At 62.2% G+C, this 18,755-nt stretch overlaps 1 protein-coding gene across 7 annotated transcripts; it reads left to right on the top strand.

The window, feature by feature from the left end:
• Positions 1–699: 699 nt before the first annotated feature.
• GRIN2C (glutamate ionotropic receptor NMDA type subunit 2C) lies at positions 700–17,910 on the top strand. Of its 7 annotated transcripts, none has more exons than XM_023243953.2 (14): positions 1,309–1,889; positions 2,049–2,279; positions 5,820–6,233; positions 8,492–9,090; positions 9,421–9,535; positions 10,470–10,681; positions 10,835–11,000; positions 11,338–11,491; positions 12,835–12,960; positions 13,309–13,538; positions 13,922–14,082; positions 14,616–14,803; positions 15,739–15,971; positions 16,394–17,910. In XM_023243953.2, the coding sequence occupies exons 3-14, from the start codon at positions 5,835–5,837 to the stop codon at positions 17,486–17,488; spliced, it is 3,678 nt and encodes a 1,225-aa protein (XP_023099721.1). In that variant the 5' UTR covers positions 1,309–1,889; positions 2,049–2,279; positions 5,820–5,834; the 3' UTR covers positions 17,489–17,910. The 7 variants fall into 7 exon arrangements, with proteins under 7 accessions (XP_023099719.1, XP_023099721.1, XP_023099720.1 ...); XM_045045046.1 differs by lacking the exons at positions 1,309–1,889; positions 2,049–2,279 and adding exons at positions 2,373–2,577; positions 2,756–2,878; XM_023243951.2 differs by lacking the exons at positions 1,309–1,889; positions 2,049–2,279 and adding an exon at positions 700–864.
• The last annotated feature ends 845 nt before the right edge of the window (positions 17,911–18,755 follow it).

Below are 18,755 nucleotides of genomic sequence, written 5' to 3'. Positions count from 1 at the left end.
CCTGGGACCCCATCGTGCCTGCTCCGCGGGTCCCTCGGGCCAGTTCCCTTTCTGGTTAGCCCCCCGTAGAACCAAAACAAGAAGAGAAAAAGTGGGAGCGAGGAGTCAGGCAGCAGCTTGCCTCAGGCCCGCCTTGTGGCCCAGAGAGTCCAACCTGTCTTGGTGTCCAGCCACAGGGACAAGCCTTTTAAAAACAGCACCTCAGTCTCTGTAGTACTTTGCAGTTTATGAGGCGTGTTCACCGTCTTTTGTGCCAGTCCCCAAGAGGCTGGTCTCACTTTAGAGAGCGAGGGATCCTCCAACGAACTGGCCCAAGGTCACACAGCTAGTGAGCTGCGGGCTCGAACCCAGGGCTCCAGGCGGGCTGTTGGTTTCTCCGAGGCCGCACTTGGCCCCAAGTGTCGGGTCTGGGGACGCAGTCCCGGAGAGGGGAGAAGGGACCCAGGCGTCCCGCGCGCGGGCGGGCAAGGAGGGGCCTGGAGCAGCGGGGAGCGGGCGGCGGGGCGGGCCGGGGCGGGGCGGAGGCGGCGGGCCCCGGCGGGGCGGGCCCGCGCGGGCGGCGGCGAGCGCTCAGCCACAGCCGGCTGGCGAGCCCTGGGAGCCAGAGGCGCGGCGTGCCGCCCAGCCCGGGACGGAGCCAGGCGCCCAGCGGACCCCGGGAGGGCGCGGGGCGCGGGGCGGGGGCCGGCCCTGCCCAGCCCGCCAGGCCGCGCCGCGGACACGGGCCCCGCGTTGCCCGGGCTCAGGTGCCCGCCGAGCTAGGACGGAGCGCGCCAGCGCGCGGGGCCGAGGCGCCGGGACATGCAGCGCGCGGGAGGCGGCCGGCGCGGGCTCTCGGCGCGGGCGCAGCGCCCCTTCCCCCCGGTGAGTGGCGGGTGGCGAACCGGGGACGCCAACTTCGCCGCCAACTTGGGGCTGGGCTCGGGCGCCGCGCGGGCAAGGACGGCGGAGACAGACGCGGGAGTCCCGGGGACAGTCTGGCCGGCGCGGGGAGCCCGAGGAGGGGGCGGCCCGGGGCACCGGGACCCTCGGGGACCGGGCCTGGGGTTCGGCCCCGGGGCGGATGGAGACGAGGCGAGAGAGGGAGGCCGAGGTGACAGGCGCGAGGCGGACGCGAGGGAAGGACGCGGGTGAGGCGCCCAAGACGTTCGTCTCCCCGGTCGCGGAGCCCTCCAGCTCCTCCTTCGCTGGGCGTCGCGGCGCCGCGGGGGAGGGGGCGGTGCGGGGACGCGGGAGTCCGGGCTGCCGGCCCCCGCAACTGTTGCTGCTGGAAGCCCGCTGGGCCGGGGAGCCCGGCCGGGGGCTGGGGCCGCGACCGGGCGGAGGGGGCTGGAGAGGGCCTGGGCAAAGAGAGGACGAAAGGGGGCTGTGGGTGGTTCCGGGAGCTGGGCCCCTGCCTCCCGGAGGTCTGCTGAGCGCCTTCTGCGCGCATCTCCCTTGACACTCCCCCGCCCCTTCGCACGCTGCGAGTCCCCCGGGTCCTTATCCCCCCAGCTCTCCTCCTCCTCTCCCCCGCCCGGCATAGCGCTCCCTCCTCTGACCTCAGGGAATCAGCGTGGGGTTCACGGGGTGGTGGGATCTTCCCAAATGCTGACCCAACGCCCGGTGGACCCGGGCTCCGAGGGCGCAAAAGGAAGGCTGGGCGAAGAGGACCATGGGAGAACCGTGAGCCCCGCAGCGCTGGGCCCTGGCTGTCGCACCAGCGGGTTTGCTCAGGTCTCCCGGGGCTTCGACAAGGATCCCCGACGGCGGGGAAGGGAAACCCGGAGCCTCCTGCCGCAGAAGGCGTTTCGTGCCCAGGCCTGGGAGGCCTTGTGAAGGCAAGGCATCAAGCAGCCAGGAAATCCCCAAGGGTGTGCGTCCCAGGACCCTTCCAGAGGTCCTGCTCGGTGAGCGAAGACGCGGGGCTCCCAGCCGGGTTCTTGACGCTCACACCATTGATCCACCCTGCTTCCTAGCCCTGCTGTCCCGGCAGGACTTCTGGCTGGGTGCCCCAGCCCTCCCATGGTGGTAACACCCTGGCTCGGTCTCCTCCGCTGGCTCCACAGGGAAACCGAGGAAGGCTCGTGCGCTCTATCTTGGAGCCCGTCTAGTTTCTGGCTGCGCCAGTCGGTTTCAAGTCTGCTCCTAAACTCCGTACTAAGAATTTGAATAGGAGCGTGAAGGGGAGTCCGGGAGGCTGGAGACCAGACTTCTGGGTTCACCCCAAGCCCTGGCACCCCGGCCCACAGCCCCGTCAGCCAGGCGAGCTCGCCCCCCGCCAGCCTGCGGGGCTTGCGGTGAGTGGGGGTGGGGGCCGAGAGCCGGGAACGCCTGCGGGGTGGGGGTGGGGTGTAGCAGCGCGGCGGGGGGCGCGGACGTGGTGCCCAGTTTGGCCGCCAGGAGGCGTGGCACTGGTCCCGGAGCCCGGAGTCGCCGCCGCTGCCGCCGCCGCCGCATCGCGAGTGTCCTTGAGCCGCGGGTGACGGTGGCTCTCGCCGCTCGCGCCCCGTCCTCCCGCGGGGGGAGCCTGATGCCACGTTCCCTATGAATTATTTATCGCCGGCCTAAAAATACCCCGAACTTCACAGCCCGAGTGTAAGAGATTCCTGCCAAGGGGAGGGGGCGGGGCGCCCCCCGGGGGGCCAGGGCGGAATCGGCGGGGAGGTGGGGGGGGCGGGGTAGTTAATCTTGGAGGGAGACTTTGGTGCCCGCGCCAGTGGGAGCGAGATGCAGCGGCGGTCTTTTCCCCTGACGCCTGGGTTCGGATTCTTAGCTCAGCGGAAGTGCAGGAGGGAAGGAAACCCGACGGCAAAGGAGAGGCCGCTTACCAAAGGGCTGTGGATATAACGGGGCCGAGCAGCCGGGATCCCCCTGCTCCCCCGAAGCAGCGCAGCTGGTGGGTGGGGCCTCTTCCTGGGGCCAAAGCTCCTGGCCTGGGCGGCGGGGGGCGGCGGGGGAACCACCAGTGTCTGGTGTGTGAGTGTGCCTGTGCGCACATCCGTGTGCGGGAGCCTGCCTGGGAATGGGGGAGGCGGTTGGAGGGCGAGAAGAGCCCTCAGCACGCGGAGGTTCTCAGGCAGCTCAAGGTGATGCTGAGTGTTTCAGAGGACTGACCACTGCCACCCTCCCTGGGTCTTTTTGTGGTCCCGGCGTTCAGTAATTTACCAGCCTGTTAGCGAAAGATGCGAGACGCTAAGGGAGGGGGCAGAGGTTCCTAAGACAAAGTCAGGTGTGTGGCAGGGGCATCATCTGGTGGGCAAATACCTGCCAGTGGCATAGTAGGGAGCTTCCCAGCCTCTGAGGGGTAGGGGTAGGAAGGGCAGGTGGCCTACAGCCCCACCCAGACCCTATGTCTTGTCACCTGCTGTGTCCCGAGCCCAGAGGGACTAGGGCAGGTGCCCTGTGGGAGAGGGATTTAGGTTGGGCCCTCAAAATTCTGGAATTTTGTTGTGTAGGCAAGAGAGAGGCCATGGGAAGAGGACATTCTAGCCAGAGGGAGCAACAGAGCAGGGACCTGGGGATGATGACAGTGGGGGCTGTCTGGCTAACAGACCGGCAGGAGCGTGGAGTCTATGGAGGGGAGAGAATGCGTTGGTGTCTGGGTGTGTGGGGCCCTAATCATGGGACCAAGGTGTCTGGACTTCATCTGTGGGCACCAGGGAGCAGCTGTGCTGTCTGAGGAGAGGGTGCGGTGGCCCTCTGAGCAACGTTTCAGATCAGTGGGGTGGGAGGGTGGGGTGGTGGATGGGAGGTGGAGGGCTGGGGGGCCGGGGCTGGGGCTATGACCCTCCTGCCTTGTGGGGGAGACTGGATGTCATGTGGTGATAAGACCCTGGGGCCTGAACCTCTTTGAATCTGCCCGTTGCTCTTTGAAGCCCAGAAATTTGCCTGAAGGAGCCCCTCCCGTCCAGTCGCATTCTGTGCTCACTCCTGACGGGAGGCACCACCTGCCTCAACTTCCTCTTCTCAACTCCAGTCCCAGGGGACACCTTCCCACAGGGGGAGTCTCTGGGGGCAGGGCCCCCTAGGAGTTGGGGGAGGGCCTGGATCCTGCATCTAGAGTCACGTTTTTCCAAAGAATCAAAATGAGAGCTACATGCATCAGTTTACATTTTCTAGTGGCAACGTTAGAAAAAGTAAAAAGAAACGGGTGAAGTTAGTTCTAGCCGTATATGTTTAACTCAGTGCGTGTGACATTATTTCAACACGTAATCAATATAAAAAAATATTGAGATACTTCACGTCCTTGTTTTCATGCTAAGTCTTCAATATCCAGAATGTCTCTTGCCCTTAGAGCAGACCTCACTTCAGACGAGCCACATTTCAAGTGCCCATAGTCACATGTGACTGGTGGCTGCACAGCACAGACCTGGAGCTCAGAGCTGGGAGGCAGAGCCGGGGGAGACTTGGGGCTGCCCAGGGGGTAGAGAACCTATTGGGACCCGGCTGTGGGCAGAGATGGCCACAGAAAGGCCTGGCAAGGGAGGGGGGACATGGCAGTCCCTTTTGCGGGTGTAACTTGAGATCCCTGATTGGTGGTAGCTGAGGTGTGGTGTGGTGTGGCTTGGGCTGCAATCTCAGACTCATACATGTGTCTGGGCTGACGTTCTAAGTCGACGTACCAGGAAACCATACACGGGGGTGTGTGTGGGGGGGACTTCAAGGGCACCAGAATGAGTATCCATTCCCTCCCCTGCCAAAAATCCTGTCTTCTCAGCCTAAATTAAACCAGGTTCACCCTGGTCACCCTTTGGCTCCTGGTCCCTTTGGCATCCCCCGTTCAGAAGTTTTGCTGGGGATGTGATGAAGATGGAAAGGGGTGGCACTGCCATGGCCGATGTCCAGCTGGGAGAGAGAGCTGCATCAGTGGGCACCACTCACTGACTTGGCTGTTGGTTCCAATCCAAAGCAATGATGTTTACTTAGCAGGGATACGCATCACGCCCTTGGGTGAGGTCAAAAAAATCCTGCACACTAGCGACGGCCTGGGGAAACAGCTCGTGTGTGAGACCTCAGGGTCCCAGGTGACCCTGGGTCCTGACCAAGTCAGTGGTGTCACAGCCCTGCTGTGGAGTAGGTACTTCTAAGTTGAGGCCACTCAACTACTAAGTTGAGTGGGGGTGTCTGAGGCCCAGGAGGACGGGGCTCTATGCCAAACGGGGCCACGCAGAGCAGGGCCCTTAGGGATGTTAGTTTCAGTTTAGGATGGGGAACATGGAGGCAGGGCAGAGAGTGTCACAGAAGCTGCCTTCTCTCACCTGGATGTGGGCTGTCGCTATAGGATAAGGATGTTGATAGCAGTGGGGAGCCCCCATGCTGCTGTGAGGTAGGTCCCATGTTATCTCAAGAAAACCTACCTGAGTGGCTTCCCCAGGACCACACGGCTAGTCAGTGGCAGAGCTGGGACTTGAACTCAGGTCTGTCTGACTCAAATCCATGCCCCTGGACACCAGACTAGCATTTTCAGTGTGTTCTCCCAGGGTAGGGCCCAGACAGATGAGTTTCCAAGGCTCTGGCCTTTGCAGCCAAGCAAACTGTTCAACAGCAGAATGGAAGTCATGAGCACTGATGGGGACTCCCGTTCTTCCTGCCCCCACCCCTCCAGAGAGCCCTGGGGATGCTCAGCTAACCTGTCTCTTTCTCTTTATCTGTGTCTGGCTCTCCCTCCCTCTCTGCCTCTCTTTGTGGAGGGAGGTTTTCTCCTGTTTTCTTTCATCCTTGGGATGTGTGTGTCTCTGACTCCTCCCCCCCTTCCCCCCCCCCCCCCGCACTGTGTGCTCATCTTTTCTCTTCGTGCTTCTGTCTCCCTCCCTGTACCCACCCTGATCTCTCTGCAGGACCCTCTGGTGGACATGGGTGGTGCCCTGGGGCCCGCCCTGCTGCTCGCCTCACTCCTCGGTGCCTGGGCAGGGCTGGGCCCGGGGCAGGGTGAGCAAGCTATGACGGTGGCCGTAGTGTTTGGCAGCTCGGGGCCACCGCAGGCCCAAGCTCGTACCCGCCTCACCTCCCAGAGCTTCGTGGACCTGCCTCTGGAGATCCAGCCGCTCACCGTGGGGGTCAACAACACCAATCCCAGCAGCCTCCTCACCCAGATCTGCGGGCTCCTAGGCGCTGCCCGCGTCCATGGCATCGTCTTTGAGGACAACGTGGGCACCGAGGCCGTGGCCCAGATCCTGGACTTCATCTCCTCCCAGACCCATGTGCCCATCCTCAGCATCAGTGGGGGCTCTGCTGTGGTCCTCACCCCCAAGGTGCCTGTCCAAACTCATGTCCCCTCATCCCGTGGGCCGGGAGCCGGGCTGGGGCTGCAAGAGTGGGGCTGAGGCTGGGCCAGGGAGAGACTTCAGCTCTGGGAAGCTGGGATTGGGTGGTGGGGGCTGAGGGTGTGACATGGGTGACGGGGGAAGAGGCTGTGGCAATTATGTTCTCGTGTTCTAGAAGATAAACTTTCTGGGCTGTTTTCACATTGTGTCTGGATGAGGCGGGGTGGGTGGCAAGCTCACCTCTGGCTTAGGTGGGAAGCCCCGGCCCACCTTCTCTCTGCTTCTCGGGCCTTCCTCGGTCAAGCTCCAGACTCAGGGGCAGAGGCCAGGCTGGGCAGGGGATCCGATGCAGTTAACCTGCAGGGGAACACCCAGTGTCAGGCCGCTGTCCCAAGCATGGGGGAGGCATGCCCTCACCGATCTGCAGCCCGTGGAGACAAAGTTCTAAAGACACGCTAATCTACAGTCACAGCTGGGACAAGCATTCTGAAGGAAAAACACAGGAGGGTCTAAGAGGGCCCTGTTTGGGTAGAGGGTTGGTCAGAAGGTCTCCTAAGAAATCATATAGAAGCTGAGGCCTGGAGGATGAGGGAGAGTTGGCAAGGTGTGGGGGGGGGGTTCAAATGGGGGGCAGTGTTCCCACCGGAGGCATCAGATGGTGTGAAGGCAGCTAGATAGAAGGAGCTGGGAGGATTTGAGAGAAGGTTGGAGACGGGGGGTGGGATTCTGAGCACGCAGGAAGATATTTGGGTTTTAGCCTGAGTAACTGGAGAGCCAAAGAAGGTGTTGAGGGGAGAGACCTATCTGATTTGCCTTTCTTTTATGATTATTTTTTTATTAGGGAGAAACTTGAGCATACATAAAAGTAGAAGTGTATAATGACCCCATGTACCGTCCACCCCTGACCAACCCTGCCCCATCCTTCTCCCTGCTACTCCTCTCTCCTGTGTCATTCTGAGGCAAAGCCCAAGCGTCCTATTGTCCCATCCAGACATATGTCAGTATATATCTCTAATAGGTAAGGGCTTAAAAACCGAACCACCACATGATCATATCTAGAAAATAATAAAAACTCCTTAACATCATCAAATATCCAGCCGGCGTTCAAATTCCCCCCTTGTTTCATAAACATCTTAAGTGCTTATTTTTATTAATTTTTTTTAACGTTTATTTATTTTTGAGACAGAGAGAGACAGAGCATGAATGGGGAAGGGGCAGAGAGAGAGGGAGACACAGAATCGGAAGCAGGCTCCAGGCTCTGAGCCATCAGCCCAGAGCCCCGACGCAGGGCTCGAACTCACAGACCGCGAGATCGTGACCTGAGCTGAAGTCGGACGCTTAACCGACTGAGCCACCCAGGCGCCCTAAGTGCTTATTTTTAAATTTGGTTGCTTGAATCGAGAAACCAGTTAGGTTTCCACGTGGCGATTGGCTGACGTGGCTTCGGAGCCACAATCTCTAGGATCCTCCAACATCTCTTTTTCTTGCAATTTGCCTGTGGGAAGAACTGGGTTACTTGTCCTGTAGGGTTGTCCCCGGTTTGCTTTTTTAAAGACGGGGACAGCAGTCGCAGTGTGGCGAAATCTTGGAGGGCCTGCGGTGGCAGGAGGGACCCCTCAGTTAGCAGGGGATTGCCCTAGTCCAGGCTCGAGCTGGCGTGCCCTTGGCATTTGTGATGGTGGAGGCAGTGGGGAGTTGGAACCTTCTCACCCACAGGGCTCCGTGGGGTGTTTTCCTAGGAAGCTTTGGTCCTGGCAGTAGCTCTCAGCGTGGTGGCTGTCTTAACAGTGCTTTAGAAAAATACAGACGCCCAGAGTCCCATCTCTGAGAGTCTGGTTCAGTTGGTCTGAGGCATTGCTTCCCAAACTAGCGGGCTCAAGAATCACCTGAAGAGCGTGTCAAGGTACAGATTCATGGGCGCCATCCCCAGAGGTTCTGATCCAGTAGGTGTGCGATGCGCCCGAGAATGTGCATTTCCGACACGCTCCCAGGTGACAGCTGATGCTGCTGGGCTTTGATCCAGCATTGGTCGGGCGCGAGCCCGCAAAAAGCCCTCCAGATGATTCTAATGGGCAGCAGGGGCTAGGGACCACATCGGGGGCGGGAGGCGGGTGTTGCAGCACAGGGTCTCCCGGGACGCCCCGCGTCTAGGGGACGCGGGCGCATTAGGGGACTGCAGGAGGAGGCAGAAGTTGGGGCGGGGCGCGCCGAGCCCCGCCCCGACTCAGGCCCCGCCCCGCCCCCAGGAGCCGGGCTCGGCCTTCCTGCAGCTGGGCGTTTCCCTGGAGCAGCAGCTGCAGGTGCTGTTCAAGGTGCTGGAGGAGTACGACTGGAGCGCGTTCGCCGTCATCACCAGCCTGCACCCGGGGCACGCGCTTTTCCTGGAGGGGGTGCGCGCCGTCGCCGACGCCAGCTACCTGAGCTGGCGGCTGCTGGACGTGCTCACGCTGGAGCTGGGCCCGGGCGGGCAGCGCGCACACACCCAGCGCCTGCTGCGCCAGCTCGACGCCCCGGTGCTGGTGGCCTACTGCTCGCGCGAGGAGGCCGAGGTGCTCTTCGCCGAGGCGGCGCAGGCCGGCCTGGTGGGGCCCGGACACGTGTGGCTGGTGCCCAGTCTGGCGCTGGGCAGCACCGACGCGCCTCCCGCCGCCTTCCCCGTGGGCCTCATCAGCGTCGTCACCGAGAGCTGGCGCCTCAGCCTGCGCCAGAAGGTCCGCGACGGCGTGGCCATCCTGGCCCTGGGCACCCACGGCTACCAGCGGCAGCACGGTGCCCTGCCCTCCCCGGCTGGGGACTGTCGTGGCCACCCTGGGCCCATCAGCCCTGCCCGGAAGGCCTTCTACAGGTGGGCACCTGCCCAGGGCACGGAGGGGGAGGGGGCCGCTTCAGCGGACCTGGGTGGCTACACCTCCCACTAGCTGTGTGCCTGGGGCCAAGTTAACCTCACCTCTCTGGGCTTAGTTTCTTCAACTGAAAAAAAAGCCAGGTATGAGGTGTGGTGAGGATTGCAGGGGGAGGGGTGTCAATACAAAGAAACAACAATAATTGCACAGTCAGTGCTACTTGGGGGTGGTGATGGTGGTGACGTAGAAGGTGGGGGAGGGGGCATCTGGTCCTGGGCAGGGCTGCTGGCAGAGCTAACCAGGGACACACTGCTTTCTCTCCCCCATCGCAGGCACCTACTGAATGTCACCTGGGAGGGCCGAGACTTCTCCTTCAGCCCTGGTGGGTACCTGGTCCAGCCCACCATGGTTGTGATCGCCCTCAACCGTCACCGCCTCTGGGAGATGGTGAGAAGGGGGTGAGCCCAGGGTCCCTCGGTATCCTCTCATTTTGTCCCTAGTCCCTCTTGTCCCACAGCTGAGCAGAGGGTCCCTTCTGCCCTTCATCCAGCCCCTCATCCTTCAGGTCTCAGCTGAAACATTTGCACCTGCGCCAGGGTGGGTGCTGCATCTCGGCTCAGGGCTCGACTAGCACCCTAGCCTCCCTCCACTACAGAACTGATCAAACACTCTTATCATCTAGTCCAGCCCCTGGGGGAGTAACCCACAGCTATGCTGGCCAGACGGACATGTAAACAAATAGATTTGGGGATGCTCAGTGCTTGAGGAGAGATGTGTGCAAAGCATTATGGGGGGGGGGGAAGAGGAGGGCCAGAAACCGGTTCTGCCTTCAAAGGAAGAAACGGGGGAAAGATTCACAGAAGTTGGGACGTTTGGGTTGGGCTGTGGAGGGTTGAGTCGGAGGCCATCAGGAAGGGATACTAACCTGGTATAGACAGAGGGGCAGAGGGTCTGGGACATTTTAAAGTGATTTGTTTGGCGGGGGTGTAGAGACTGAGGAGGAAGTGTAGGGAGGGGTAACGTGGGCCCGAGTGTGGAAAACTTTGAGTACTGGGCAAAGGACTTTGTACCGAGGTGGGGGGTGGGGAGGGTGGGGAGATGTCTCAGGTCTGGGCTTGAGGAAGATGCTGCAGGCCCGCAGCAGTGGGGTGGCTAGATGGGAAGGTGTGGGGGCCAGAGGCTGGGAGGAGACTGTAGGGCCCCCCCCCCTTTCTGGTCCATGCACAGCCCCTTGCTCTGCTCTCCAAGTGCTCCTGCCCCAAAGCTCCCCAGGTTAGGGAGGGAGACTCTTGGCCCTGGCAGGTCCCACCAGAGGCCCCCACCTAGAGGGTGGGGGTAATCGGGCTGGAGGTCCCAGGCTGAAGCTGGTCACCTTTTGCAGGTGGGTCGCTGGGACCATGGTGTCCTCCACATGAAGTACCCGGTGTGGCCTCGCTATAGTGCCTCCTTGCAGCCTGTAGTGGACAGCCGGCACCTGACGGTGGCCACGCTGGAAGAGCGGCCCTTTGTCATTGTGGAGAGCCCTGACCCCAGCACGGGCGGCTGTGTGCCCAACACTGTGCCCTGCCGCAGGCAGAGCAACCACACCTTCAGGTCCGTGCGAGGGCACAGGAAGGCCCGGTGTGAGCTGTGTGCTGCCGTGTGACGGCAGGCGCGTGTGTCTTATGCCTGGGTGTGGGGGCGGGGGCCACCTGCCATACTGGGAGTTGCTGCTGGCTCTGACTGCTGGTGGTCTCTTGGTGGCAGCAGCGGTGACACGGCCCCCTACACCAAGCTCTGCTGTAAGGGCTTCTGCATTGACATCCTCAAGAAGCTGGCCAAGGTGGTCAAGTTCTCCTATGACCTGTACCTGGTGACCAATGGCAAGCATGGCAAGAGGGTTCGAGGCGTGTGGAACGGCATGATCGGGGAGGTAGGCCCGCCCTTGCGGTCCACCTGAGCCCACCGCCCCTGCCCGCCCGCCACCCCAGGCCCCATGCATCGCTCAGCCACCCCTAGATGTTCCTGTGCCGGGGGTCAGTCAGGGCGGAGCCTGGGGCCAGCTCCCACGGCTCTCCCAGTCGGCAGGGGAGACGGGTTGTCACCAGTGATGCTCCTTGGGGTGGTCAGTAGTGCAAGTGGGGCTCTGAGGACCCCAGATGGGAACAGCCCACTCAGTCAGGGGGGTGGTAGACGGGGGTGGGGGCTGTGGAGAGTGCTCCAGCCTGTGGGACCCCTCCTCCAACCCGGCCCGGCCCCCGTGACCCCAGGTGTACTACCAGCGGGCAGACATGGCCATCGGCTCCCTCACCATCAACGAGGAACGTTCCGAGATTGTGGACTTCTCTGTGCCTTTTGTGGAGACGGGCATCAGTGTGATGGTGGCACGCAGCAATGGCACCGTGTCCCCCTCGGCCTTCCTGGGTGCGGCTCTGGGTGGGCGGGGATGGCTCTGGGGTCTGAGGCGCAGGCGCAGAGACGGGGAGTTTGGGGTGGGCCTCAGAGGGCCAGCGCAGCAGCCGCGGGCGCCTTGGAGGTTGGCCGGAGGCCTGAGCTGCAGGACGGTAGGATGCAGAGGGATAGGAGGCGAAGTCCGTGTTCTGAGTCTGAGTGTTGGGTAAGGAGGGTGGAGGGGTCACTGTGAGGGGCAGGGAAACCGGGAAGGCGGGCCGACTTCAGGAGGCGCCTGGGAGGCTGGGACACACCAGGGGAGAAGCTTCACAGGGAGCTGGAGGAGCCAACCCAGAGAGTGGGAAGTAGCAGTAGGAATTCAGCCTTGTGGGGGCAAGCCCCTTCGTGCCAGGCCTCACACTAGCTGCTGGGGAGACAGCCACAGTCCTGGCCGCTGCCCAGTGTCCTGTCAGGAAGTCAGTGGGCCCTGGAGTGGGGGATTTTCAGAGAGCCCCAAGGACAGGCAAGCCTCAGCCAGGAGCAGAGGAGAGAATCCCCTTCCTGCTGTGTGGCCTTGAGCAAGTCACTGAACCTCTCTGATCAGGATTCCTCAGCTGCGCAAGAGACAACAAGCCCCACCCCCACGGGATGGGCATTGCGGCAAAGGACACAGTACTTATGGCAGTAATGCCTGCTTGCTCTGGGAGACTGAAGCCACTGAACAGATTGGTCAGAGAAGCTCAGTTGGTCTCCCCAGCTCCTGGGGCTTCGGGGCCCCGTCAGGAGGATCAAGAGTGAGACTTGATCTCAGAGACCCTGATTCCAGGCAGAACAAACAGCCCATCAACGCTGGGCCAGGCGGGGCACTTCCAGAACAGGAGTGTGGTTAGCGGTGCTGGCAGGCGAGGGAGGAGAGGGAAAGAGAATTCCTTGGGCATGCTGGTGATACTTGGGATCAGGCTGGGTGGAGAGGAGGAGGGGGATGGGAGATGGAGTGGGTTGCAGGCAAGGGGGTGGGAGAGGAAGGGGAGAGAGCCTGGGGTGTAAACTCCCTTTTTGTGAAAGGAAGTTGGGGGTCGGTGTGGGATCCAGGGGAGATGTGTAGTCAAAGGGAAGTTTCCTGGGGTGGGGTGATGGGACCTGGTCCCAGGGCAGAGGGGAAGGGGAGACAGAGAATGCTGGAGAGCCTGATCTCTCTTGGGGGTGGTCTCTCCCGGGGCCCTGCTGCTCTGAGAGTCAGAGACCCCTTGGCTCAGTCCTCGGAGCTGACGGGCCCCACTTTGACCATGTGGACGCACCTGTCTGCACCCAGTGCTCTGGGCTGTGGGTGGGAAGGACAGTAGTGAGGCCTCTGAGCTGCCTCCCTCTGTTCCCAGAGCCCTACAGCCCTTCAGTGTGGGTGATGATGTTTGTCATGTGTCTCACCGTGGTGGCCATCACAGTCTTCATGTTTGAGTACTTCAGCCCTGTCAGCTACAACCAGAACCTCACCAGTGGCAAGAGTAGGCTCTCACCTAGGCCTGGGAGGGAGGGAGCATTCTGGACGGGTGGGCTCAGGGCTGCAGGGGCCCTACAGAGAAGGCTGGATCCTGGGGGAGGTCTCTGGCTTTTGGACAGCAAGCAGGGGCCAATCAGATATATGAGAGAGAGAGAGAGAGAGAGAGAGAGAGAGAGAGAGAGAATGAGAGAGAGGGAGAGAGAGAGAGAGAGAGAGAGAGAGAGAGAATGAGAGAGAGAAAAGGGAGACAAGGTGGGTTGGCTTGCCCTGGAGGGGCGATGGCTGGGGATAGGGCCCCACCCAGGACAGAGTGAAGACTGGGGTCCCTCTGTGCCCACCCTCTCACCCCCAGAGTCTGGGGGCCCATCCTTCACCATCGGCAAGTCTGTGTGGCTGCTGTGGGCGCTGGTCTTCAACAACTCGGTGCCCATCGAGAACCCCCGAGGCACCACCAGCAAGATCATGGTCCTAGTCTGGGCCTTCTTCGCCGTCATCTTCCTTGCCAGCTACACCGCCAACTTGGCCGCCTTCATGATCCAGGAGCAGTACATCGACACTGTGTCTGGCCTCAGTGATAAGAAGGTTCTGGGGCTACAGCTAGCAGAGGGCGAGGGGTGCTAAGAGCAGGGATAGGCCTGTGGGACACAAAAGGGGAATCTGAAATGGAGCGGGGAGTAGGAAGGAGCTGGAGACCTGGTTGAGGGGAGGGCTGGGGCCTGGGGCGAGGGGGCGGATGGCTCAGGTGCACCGACAGAGTGGCCTTGGGTAAGTCTCTTCCTGACCTGGCCTCAGGTTTCACCGTTTGTAAAACGCAGGAGTGGCCCGGACGGTCTCTCTCAGACTCCTGTGCCCTCACTCTGCAAGTGCAGACTCCAGGGCTGGGCGCCGGGGACGGGGTCGGGGAGCGCTGGTGTGTCCGCAGGCTTGGACGGAGGTGATGAATGGCGCCTGCCCTCTGCCCGCAGTTTCAGCGGCCTCAAGATCAGTACCCACCCTTCCGCTTCGGCACGGTGCCCAACGGCAGCACAGAGCGGAACATTCGCAGCAACTACCGAGAGATGCACACCCACATGGTCAAGTTCAACCAGCGTTCGGTGGAGGATGCGCTCACCAGCCTCAAGATGGGGTGGGTCCTCAGCCCTGCACCCACCCTCTGACCGTCTCTACCCACGTGTTTCCCCGTTGACCAGCCTCAGCTCTGGCCCTGTCTGAGAGACCCAAGGTGGAGACATGGAGGCCGGGGTGTCCTGTAGGACTCGTAGGGAAGGGGGAGGGAGGTCTGCGGGCAGAGTGAAGTTTCACGCAAAACTGGAGGCCCACCACTTGGCCCACAGATGCAGCTGAGATACTGAGCAGGGTTCAGCCTTCATCTGAGTGGTGGCTGTGACCTTCTTAGGGTCCTAGGGAGACGGAGGGGCTGGGCACGGAGGGAGCGTTCTCTGAAGGCAGAGGGTCCCCTGGCCTCTCTGAGAGGAGGGGAGGTGGGGTCCCTGAGCTATGGAAAAGGGCTCTTCTCTGCATTCAGGATCCAGGGGAACCAGAGAAGTCTCTGCCCACCCATCCCGCCTGGTCAGTGCTCAGCGGGCTCATGCAGCCCAGACCCCTGTCAGGCCCCAGGTTGGGTAACCTCACCTCACATGACCCCTGGCCTGTCCCCAGGAAGCTGGATGCCTTCATCTATGATGCTGCTGTCCTCAACTACATGGCGGGCAAGGACGAGGGCTGCAAGCTGGTCACCATTGGCTCTGGCAAGGTTTTTGCCACCACTGGCTACGGCATCGCCATGCAGAAGGACTCCCACTGGAAGCGGGCCATAGACCTGGCGCTCCTGCAGTTCCTGGGGGATGGTGGGTGCTGCTGCTGGGGGCCTGGGGTCCAGGGTGGGCCGTGGAACCTGAGGTGGGGACAGCTGCCTGACGGCCGGTCAGCATCTCCACTACCGTTCTCTGAGTCCCAGGGCCTGTGGGCAGGAAGAGGTCTCTGGGAGTGAGGCTGGGGCAGGGAGGATGGGAGGGTGGCATTTGGAAGGACCACATGGAAACCTGGGGAAGGGGTGGGCTTGCCAGGAGGGAGTGGGAAACAGGATTTCAGGAGGCTCCCTGGAGGGCAGGAAGACAGGAAGGAGCTCAGGCCACACAGTGGGGCTTGGGGGAGGCTGACATCCTGTCTTTTTTCTCTAGACCCCTGTCCCGGCCATTTCCATCTTGAGGTCACCTAGGATAGTGCCAAGGGCCTGCCTCATCCCAGAGCTGGGGCTCAGGCTTGCCTTGGGACAGGGGGCTCACATATGTAAGCAGTACAGCGGAACCTGCCCCCAAACCCAGAGCTTTCAGCGCTATGAGATCAAACTGATTTTCCATCAGTGCCACAGATTGAGAGTGATAGCAGTTAAGGTGCTGGGATGTCCTAGGGGACCTGGGCTTTTGTCTCTGTGCGCCAAGCTCTGTGCCTGGCTTGTAGATGACCAATAGGTTTGACCCAGGTGTGAATGATAGGTAACATACCACGTCTGCCAGCTTTTACTGGGTGCGTGTGTGTGTGTGGGGGGGTGGGCATGTCCAAGGCTGGCATTGTCTACCCCAGCCCCCACTCTGCTTTCCTTTCTTCCTGCTCATTGCCACCTCCCTTCCCCCACCCCCATCCTGCCCTTGCTGGCTAGATCCCTCTGTGGTCCTGTAAGGGGCTGGCTCCAGACCCCTCCTTGCTCCAGGCTTGGGCGAGCATTGGGAGGGTCTTTCCTGAGCCAGGTGTGCCCCCACCCCCCGCTCCCGCCTCTCGCCAGGGGAGACACAGAAGCTGGAGACGGTGTGGCTCTCGGGGATCTGTCAGAACGAGAAGAACGAGGTAATGAGCAGCAAGCTGGACATCGACAACATGGCGGGCGTCTTCTACATGCTGCTGGTGGCCATGGGACTGGCCCTGCTGGTCTTTGCCTGGGAGCACCTGGTCTACTGGAAGCTGCGCCACTCAGTGCCCAACACGTCTCAGCTGGACTTCCTGCTGGCTTTCAGTAGGGTGGGTGGCACCCCACCCCAGGCAGGTCCCAGCTTTAGGGGCACCAACCCAGATAAGTCAGAGCTGGCTATGGCCCCATTTACAGAGGTAAAAACTGAGGGCCTTCCAGCATCACACAGCAGAGGAGAAGCAGAGCCCTTCTGCCGCAGGCTGGGCAGTGTTTCGGAGCCAGGCTGACCGGGTTCGAACCCTCACTGCTATTTACAAGCTGTGTGCCTTTAGGAAGAGATAACCTCTTGGAGCTTCAGATTGCTCCCTGGCAATTGCTCTCACAGTGGCGCAGTGCCGGGCGCATAGGAGGCGCTTAACGAATGTTAGTAGCTTCCTACCACTTCGGACGCCTGGGCTGGTGCTTGGACCGGGAGGCGGGAGGTCCCTGAGAGGAGCTGGCCACTCATGGCTGTCTCCTCCCGGCTGCCCAGGGCATCTACAGCTGCTTCAGCGGGGTGCAGAGCCTGGCCAGCCCCGCGCGGCCGCCCAGCCCGGACCTGACCGCCGGCTCGACCCAGGCCAGCGTGCTCAAGATGCTGCAGGCGGCGCGTGACATGGTGACCACGGCTGGCGTGAGCAGCTCCCTGGACCGCGCCACGCGCACCATCGAGAGCTGGGGCAGCAGCCGCCGCGCTCCCCCGCCACCCGCCTGCCCCGGCCCGCGGCCACCCACGCCCGGCCCGTCCCCGGCGCCCAGCCCCCCGGGCCGGGGGCCGCCGGGCGGGGGTCGTGCCGCGCTGGCGCGCAGGGCTCCGCAGCTCCCGGGCCGCCCTCCGACGCCTGGGCCGTCGCCGCCAGACGTGTCCCGGGTGTCGGGCAGGCCGCCCCGGGAGGTGCGACGGCCGGTGCAGGCCGGGCGCGGCGGGCGGCACCTCTCGGCCTCCGAGCGGCGCGCGCTCCCAGCGCGCCCCCTGTCGCCCGAGCGCTGCCACTACAGCTCCTTCCCTCGAGCCGACCGGTCGGGGCGCCCCTTCCTCCCGCTCTTCCCGGAGCCCCCGGAGCCAGAGGACCTGCCGCTACTCGGGCCGGAGCAGCTGGCTCGGCGGGAGGCCCTGTTGCGCGAGGCCTGGGCCCAGGGTCCACGCCCGCGCCACGCTTCCCTGCCCAGCTCGGTGGCCGAGGCCTTCGTCCAGCCCCGGTCGCTGCCCACTCGGTGTGGCCGCCCGGCCTGCCGGCGCTTGGCGCAGGCGCCGTCGATGCGGCTGCCGTCCTACCGGGAGGCCTGCCAGGAGAGCGTGTGGGCCAGGGTCCCCGTCTGGCCGCACAGACAGCACGCCTGCCTGCACGCCCACGTGCCGCTTTGCTGGGGGGCCATCTGTCCCCACCTCCCCCGCTGTGCCAGCCATGGCCCCTGGCTCACTGGGGCCTGGGGGCCTCCGAGGCACAGAGGCAGGACCCTGGGGCTGAGCACAGGCTACAGGGACAATGGGGGGCTGGAAGAGGTCAGCAGGGTGGCCTGTGGGACACACGGCTTCCCTGGACCTTGTACCTGGAGGCGGATCTCCAGCTTGGAGTCAGAAGTGTGAGGGGTCAGCTACTGTGGTTCCTGGTCAACTGGATTCTCTGCCTGGCACTTCCAGGGTTAGTGCGGGCAGGCGTTTCTGGATTCCGCCTTGAAATCCTGGCCTTGGGTCCCCCGTGACAGATGTCTTCCATGGTCAGTTGAGTGACCTCGGCGGCCTCCAGTCCTGGTGTGGTCCGGGTGGGCTGTTGCTGTCCTCTTATGCAAAGCCCTTCCCGCCTGTCCTGGAGTCACCGGGAGCAGTGATGTCTCCCTGCCCTGATGTTAGCTAGTTTCTAGTCAAGACTGCGGGGGCCTGGTGTAGGAGTATGGTGGCTGGAACTCGGGGTGGGGGTGGGGGCTGTCCCCCCACCCCCACCCCCTGCCCTCCCTGACTGGAGTTTCTTCTCAGAGCGCTGGGGCATTAAACAAATCTTTTACAACCCACTGGTCCTGGCTGCCTCATTCTGCATCCCTGGGAGGGAGGGGGGCACCATAGCCTATAGGCCATAAAGCACCTTGGGGGTATCCCAGCGGGGTGTCCGCCTAGAGAAGGTGGGCAGCTCCCTGTGGGGGAGTATCTGGGCAGCAGAAGCCGCTTGGTATTCACTGGCTCCTACCCACCCTGGTGCTGGGTGTGACAAATGTGCTCAGCATGGGGGCTCTGGTGGTGACGGAGTTCATCCTTCAATCTCCTTGAAAAGAGAGGCTCATGCCAGGGGCTGTGGGTGTCCTGCTTTGCCAGGGGCCCACGTGGAAGCCTGACGGTGTCATAGTGGGAATGGCAGAGGGAGGTCTGCTGTGGGCAGCCTGTTGGGCTCTCCTGGGCCCTGGCTGGCTGTATTCTCTCCGTGGGCGATGTGCAGGGCTCCGAACTGCCTGCTGGCTCTGGAAGCTTGGCACAGGTGGCTTCCGAGGTCAGACACAGCTCAGCCTTGCTGGTGCTGGGACCCCTGGTTGGGGCGGGGGGGGGAGAGATGGTCAGAGAATCTTCTGGATGTGTCAGTCCTTCACCCTCCCTCTGGGCTCCCAGCCCCACCTCCTTTCTCTGTCACATGTCATCAGTCCTGGACCATCTAGAAAGATGGCTGTTTTTTACAATTTCCAATGCTTTCACATCAGTGGTGAACATGTAGCCCCACAATGACTCTGTACAGTAAGCACTCATTCTTCCATTCGTTCCACAAACACGGTAAGTGTGATTGGTGCCGTCAGACCTTTTCCAACTGTGAACATGTAAAGCCTGAGGCCTTGCTGTCCTTGACAAGTTGGGTGAGGCAGGGCAGAAATTA

Source organism: Felis catus, chromosome E1, assembly GCF_018350175.1.
Source record: "Felis catus isolate Fca126 chromosome E1, F.catus_Fca126_mat1.0, whole genome shotgun sequence".
Classification (NCBI taxonomy): Eukaryota; Metazoa; Chordata; class Mammalia; order Carnivora; family Felidae; genus Felis; species Felis catus.
Note: the sequence above shows the minus strand (reverse complement) of the source record. Positions and strands in the feature narration are given on the sequence as shown.

What these genes read in the sequence shown, in the direction of transcription:
- GRIN2C (XM_023243950.2), top strand. Translation starts at nt 5,532, where the DNA reads ATGGAAGTCATGAGCACTGATGGGGACTCCCGTTCTTCCTGCCCCCAC. An exon ending in CTGTGGTCCTCACCCCCAAG is followed by an intron (nt 6,234 to 8,491) that starts GTGCCTGTCCAA and finishes CCCCGCCCCCAG; the next exon opens with GAGCCGGGCTCGGCCTTCCT. An exon ending in GTCCCCCTCGGCCTTCCTGG is followed by an intron (nt 11,492 to 12,834) that starts GTGCGGCTCTGG and finishes CTCTGTTCCCAG; the next exon opens with AGCCCTACAGCCCTTCAGTG.